The sequence below is a fragment of the Carassius auratus genome, chromosome 29 (genome assembly GCF_003368295.1).
Source record: "Carassius auratus strain Wakin chromosome 29, ASM336829v1, whole genome shotgun sequence".
In the NCBI taxonomy this organism is placed as follows: domain Eukaryota; kingdom Metazoa; phylum Chordata; class Actinopteri; order Cypriniformes; family Cyprinidae; genus Carassius; species Carassius auratus.
In genome coordinates this window covers 15,289,001-15,294,293 of record NC_039271.1, presented here as the reverse complement: position 1 = coordinate 15,294,293, position 5,293 = coordinate 15,289,001, and the positions used below count along the sequence as shown (strand labels likewise).

Genomic DNA, 5,293 nt, shown 5'->3' with positions numbered 1-5,293 from the left:
ATTTTTTTCTAAGTTTAAGGAATTTCAGCCTCTGAGTAATTATGTTTTCATTAATCTATTTTAATACATTTTAATTTGATGAAGGTCTACCTTTGATCATATTGTAATTGATGGGCCCATACATATATATTGACATTACAAAAATAATACATAGTTTGCATAGACAAACCATCTGATGTAACATATTACCTCATCCAATATGGCTTAAAATGAAACTAAACTAATGTAACTCATGTTCTTTTGTGCAAAGATTCTCTCTCTCTCTCTCTCTCTCTCTCTCTCTTACCCACACACAAGCAGCACCTTGAAGTGTCAGCATGTGGCCATTTGTTCAAGACAATGATATTAAGAAGGTGTGAATGATGTGTTACATTTGTTACATTAAGCAAACAGGCACACAGAGCTCATTTCCTCTCTTTCGCTCTCTTTTTTCAGCATCCTACTCATCACACTATCAACTGTCCTCCTCTGACACCCATGATTTTCTAGCAGCTGACAAATGGCGTATGATTTGGGACCGAGCTGCAGTCAATATTTACTGATAGATGCGTTTCAAAAACACCAGAGGATTTTATTCCTCGTTTCAATTCAAATAGTGGCAAATGCTATTATTAAATACAATTTTTGTGAAATGTGTATTATTGTGAAAAAGTCCCTTTATGCAAGGATGTTCATTAAATATGACAGAAACAACATTACATGAATACAATAACAGTCACTTAAATTATGTACAATCTTATTTACAAAATAAGCGGATAACATTGAAGGCTAATATTAAAAAACAGCATTTAACGATTATTATTGATAAATAAAACCAGTTTCAATGTAGTTCATCCGTACAGTCGGTCAACATGGTAAAAAGATCTGCTATCTATACATGGATATTATGGCTTTTATTAAGCCATGACCACATAAAACATGAGCAAATAAACCAAATTATAACCAGTCAAACACAGAATGTGTGAAGAAGACTTGTTTTGCATTTTCAGACAAGATTTTGAGGCAAATCTTTGACTTTGAGCTGAATGGAGGTTTGCAATAACTACATTCTTATAGTTATCTGAAAGCATTATCAAATTATCCAAAATGCTTCATAACTGAACATGCAATGTGAATGATCCTGCAGAGCGTTCTGTGGCAGCAGGTAACCAGGCTGGAGTCTCACAGGACGTGGTAGACTGGTCTGCTGCTGGGACTGTCTGGAGAACTGCACTGGGAATCACTTCCAGTCGGAGAGAGAGCAACCATGTTCCTCATTCCCACCGCAACTCCCGTATCTACAGAGGACAGCCTGTCCACGATGCTGGAGAGACACTGCAAACTGGACGCTCCTGGAGTTCTGCCCACTGCGCTAGCTGGATTCAGGAAGAAACAGGAAATGACATCATTGGTGACAAACAAAAAGACTTCCACATTGAAAAACCAAATTATAATGATCTCATTTCTCACCATTTTGTGCTTCAAAGTTGTAGTTATTCCCAAAGTTTGGATTCATCTGAGGCCAGACAGGACTGTTGCAGTCAATCTAAAGTGTAGAACACAAAAAGTTCCCTCAGTGAACATATATGTGACATGGATTTGTTCTCTTCTTGTGCATCACTGGAGCAGCACTGCATAGTCTGTGAACCTCACTGTGTCTCTTTCTTTCACAAGCTGGTTACTTTGCAAGGGACTCCCACGCTATGTTGGGCTTCAGGCATGGCAAATTGATTGAGTCAGTGGAAGCCACACCAGTTTGTGCAAGATGACACTTTCTCTGAGTAAATCTGGAGAAAATCCTGGCAGCAGCGCAGCTCATGCAGTCAGTCTGGAATGCAGGACGGCTGTCACTTTCCTGCCAGTCTCTGTTGGCTGGATTTACTGAGGCTTTATTGGGCTGTAAAGAGCCCAGTGGGGGAGCCATCACTATATCATCCATTCTTAAATCCTGTACTGAGATTTTGTCAGAAATGTTTTGTGAACCAACATCTCACACTGTGTGTAGCATTGCTGTTTGAATCCTGCAGCCTTCTAGGTCAGGTCACACTTGTAAAAGTGGTTGCAATCTCAGTTCATTTTCAATCTGATTAAAAGTTTACAAACTAGCTCACTCAGAACATTTACATGGGGAAGGCTTGTCCTTGTCAGCAAATGGCTCGAAGTCTCTAATAAAAAAGTCAATGTCACTTTTGCAGTAGTGATTTTAATCCCAGTGAGACTTTTTTTTCCTGATTACATGAAAGTTCATTACCAAATATGCTTTGTCAGCCAACCTAGAAGCATCTCAATTACTATTTGCATCATAGCTTACTCAGAACAACAGAGTCTAGAAGACCTTCCAGGTCAATTAGCCAAATGATTAGCACCGAGCTAAATTAGCAAAACTATGCAGCTTTTTCTAAACTGGTTAGGTCCAAATCAAAGAATATGCCCAAATATATGTAAATAATGTAAACATAAATGCTACCAGTGCTAGCAAAATGCATCTTAGTGTCATTAGCAAACATATTGATTAGCAAGCCCATAGTAAACAGTGACAATTTTGGTGTCTTTAACATATATAGCATATCGTAGGTCGACTGAGCATTGAAACAGACACAACAAAGATGTTGTTTAGACAAAAATCAATACTATATGTTGCAATGTGCCACATATACTGTAGAAGTTCCTTGATAAAAAGCAGTAAGCTTATTTCTTAGCGTATAAAAAGAGACAGATGTGGGCAGCAATTTATTGTTGTCATGCTGAGACTGAGGCATTCCTGACTCCATTTGATGGATAGAATCTCTGTGTGCTATTGAGAAAAAACATGAAGTCTAAAACACAGACAGACAAGGACACAGACCTTGTCTAGATACATAAAAAAAAATGGAAACCTCAAAAATGAACATTCAAAAGGATTTTCTGTGCATTTGGGCCTTGACCTTTAGAAAACTCACTCTAGAAGAGGAAACCGGAGTATTTCGGTTTTGACAGACATTCAGTAAGATGTCAGTCCATCTAAACCCCAAAGTAAGAGTTGAAGAGTAAGAGAGTAATATTTACCATGCTTTCAGAACAGCTTGATGAGGGGCTGGCGGGCTCAGAGCTGCTTTCCATTGGCAGGCTGTAGTAGTTCTCCACTTGTTCCCTGAGGAGATCCTGAAGGCTCTCGATGTAGTGGATGGCGTTCCTCAGGATCTCCACTTTGGGAAGACGCTGACTGGGGTTTGCCGAGGTGCAGCGCCGTAGTGCCTCAAACGCATGGTTCACCTTCTTCAGCCTGCGGCGCTCCCTCATAGTGGCAGCTCTCCGGCGGTCCACCGTGCTGGATTTGCGCTTACAAGCTTTGCAGGCCCATTGGAGACAGTGACCCGGCTGGTGTGGGGCCCCTGGGGCCCGGACGTGCTCGTCCTCTTCAGACCCCGCCAGTTCACCTCCGGGGGCAAACTCCAAACCTTCAGGCGATGATGCACAGGTGCTGTCATAGAAGATCTGGGATGTAGAGAATACGTCCATGATTGGTTAGATTTGTGTAGATGTAGGCGATCTGTGAGGGGGCGACCTCTGAGTGATGTGGTTTCTCTGGTGCCATACTGCCCTTCTTATATGTCGGGGCCCACACTGGTCAGCCCTAGTGACCGTGGCCCATTGGCCGAGGCAGGGCTCAGAGACCCCCCTTCCTCACCAGATCCCAAACCCAACACCCCTACTGAGTTTCCCACATCTGTGTGGAGGGGTGGTTTCTCACTCAGTTCAACAGTGTGACGGTCATTACAAGAGAGAATTATCACCAATAAACATTCATGTGAAGAAACTCTTGCTTTCATTGTCTACTTTAGACCTTACTTTACTTCAGGGCTTTTATACTTTTATATCTTTTTTTAATCTGTAGCCATTTACATTTTGTCTCCTAACTTGTCCATGAATTTGTATTGATTATTAAAACTCTTTAAAAGTATTAACAATTGATTGCATATAGTTAAGATCCACGGATATATATCTGCCTGGGCCCCCTGAAAGTTGGAGAGATGAGTTTCATTTTAGTAAAAATTTTAACCGAACAATTAAATGTAACTTCTATTATCTCAAAACAAAGCGGTCAAGATTGACTCCATGTTTAAGAGTTTGCTGGCTAATTTTACGCTTGAGGAAAGAGCAGCGTTGCAGATGCGGCCCAGCTGTTATGGCTGGTGTACCATTTCAGAGGCACACACTCACGCAGATACACATCTCAAGATCCGGACTGGATGAAGGTGTCAGAAACAGCGTGTCCGTGTTAGTTAAGCTAAAGCTCATTCATTTTTTTAAAAAGCTCGTTAGCAACTTATCTTTGCTACTGTGCCACTTTGTGAAAAGAAAGAACCTTTAAAAAGCAATTAAAAGAAATTGCAACAAACACTGAAGCAATAATCACATAATTATCATCAATTATTTTGATATTTAAATGTATGTGTGTGTGTGTGTGGGCATGTTTTTGTGACATATCAGGAGACAACTCTGTATAATGACATGGGTATGACACAGGTATAACAAGGAGAGGGTGACTTATGAGGACATAACCCATGTCCCCATTTTTCAAAACGCTTATAAATCATACAGAATTAGTTTTTTTTTGAGAAAGTAAAAATGCACAAAGTTTCCTGTGAGGGTTAGGGTTAGGTGTAGGGTTGGTGTAGGGCCATAGAATATACAGTTTGTACAGTATAAAAACCATTCACTTTTGGGATGTCCCCACTTTTCACAAAAACAAACGTGTGTGTGTGTGTTTATGGTTTGAAAAACTGAAAAAATTAAACTTCCACCACACACAGTCAGATATCCACACCACTAGAGTTTATACCAATTCTTTTAGAGGTTGATCAAGGCCATGATCGTTTCCTTGATCACACGCCTACTTCAAAACTGTATTACTTCGCAATTCAGTAGCTATATACTGTATTTTTGAGGATACTTGAAATCTGAGCATCTTTATTTTCATAGCAACCTGTTGGATAACATTTTCAATTTAATCACTCAATTACGTGAATATAGCAGTCCCAATGGTGAGTAAACGCAGTTATGCAATAATAATAATAAGAAAAAAAAAACACATTGTTTATAACCCTAACACTGATCAAGTGTCTTAAAATCACCGTCTTTTGCTGTATAGACGTCATTACTCGAGCTCTCAGTGTTGACACCTAATAAAGACACAATGAAGATATTTCTCGCAACATGCTAAAACGTTTGGCCTCTCCAGTGTCTGGGAACCACGCGCACCTAAGAAAACATGAGCCGGTGTAGTTTGTATTGCGCACAGCTGAAGAAGACATTGACCAGGGATAATCCTGCT

At 40.1% G+C, this 5,293-nt stretch overlaps 1 protein-coding gene across 1 annotated transcript; it reads right to left on the bottom strand.

Annotated features, from left to right (window-relative positions):
- Positions 1–638: 638 nt before the first annotated feature.
- myf5 (myogenic factor 5) lies at positions 639–4,392 on the bottom strand. Its single transcript, XM_026209828.1, has 3 exons — positions 3,025–4,392; positions 1,450–1,525; positions 639–1,355 (listed from the first exon to the last, which is right to left on the bottom strand). The coding sequence occupies exons 1-3, from the start codon at positions 3,475–3,477 to the stop codon at positions 1,162–1,164; spliced, it is 723 nt and encodes a 240-aa protein (XP_026065613.1). The 5' UTR covers positions 3,478–4,392; the 3' UTR covers positions 639–1,161.
- Between the last annotated feature and the right edge of the window lie 901 nt (positions 4,393–5,293).

Excerpts from the sequence above, each read along its gene's own strand:
- myf5 (XM_026209828.1), bottom strand. The coding sequence starts at position 3,477 with ATGGACGTATTCTCTACATCCCAGATCTTCTATGACAGCACCTGTGCA. Across the intron at positions 1,526-3,024 it reads CAAGCTGTTCTGAAAGCATG|ATTGACTGCAACAGTCCTGT; the intron begins GTAAATATTACT and ends TCTACACTTTAG. Across the intron at positions 1,356-1,449 it reads CAACTTTGAAGCACAAAATG|CTAGCGCAGTGGGCAGAACT; the intron begins GTGAGAAATGAG and ends TCCTGAATCCAG.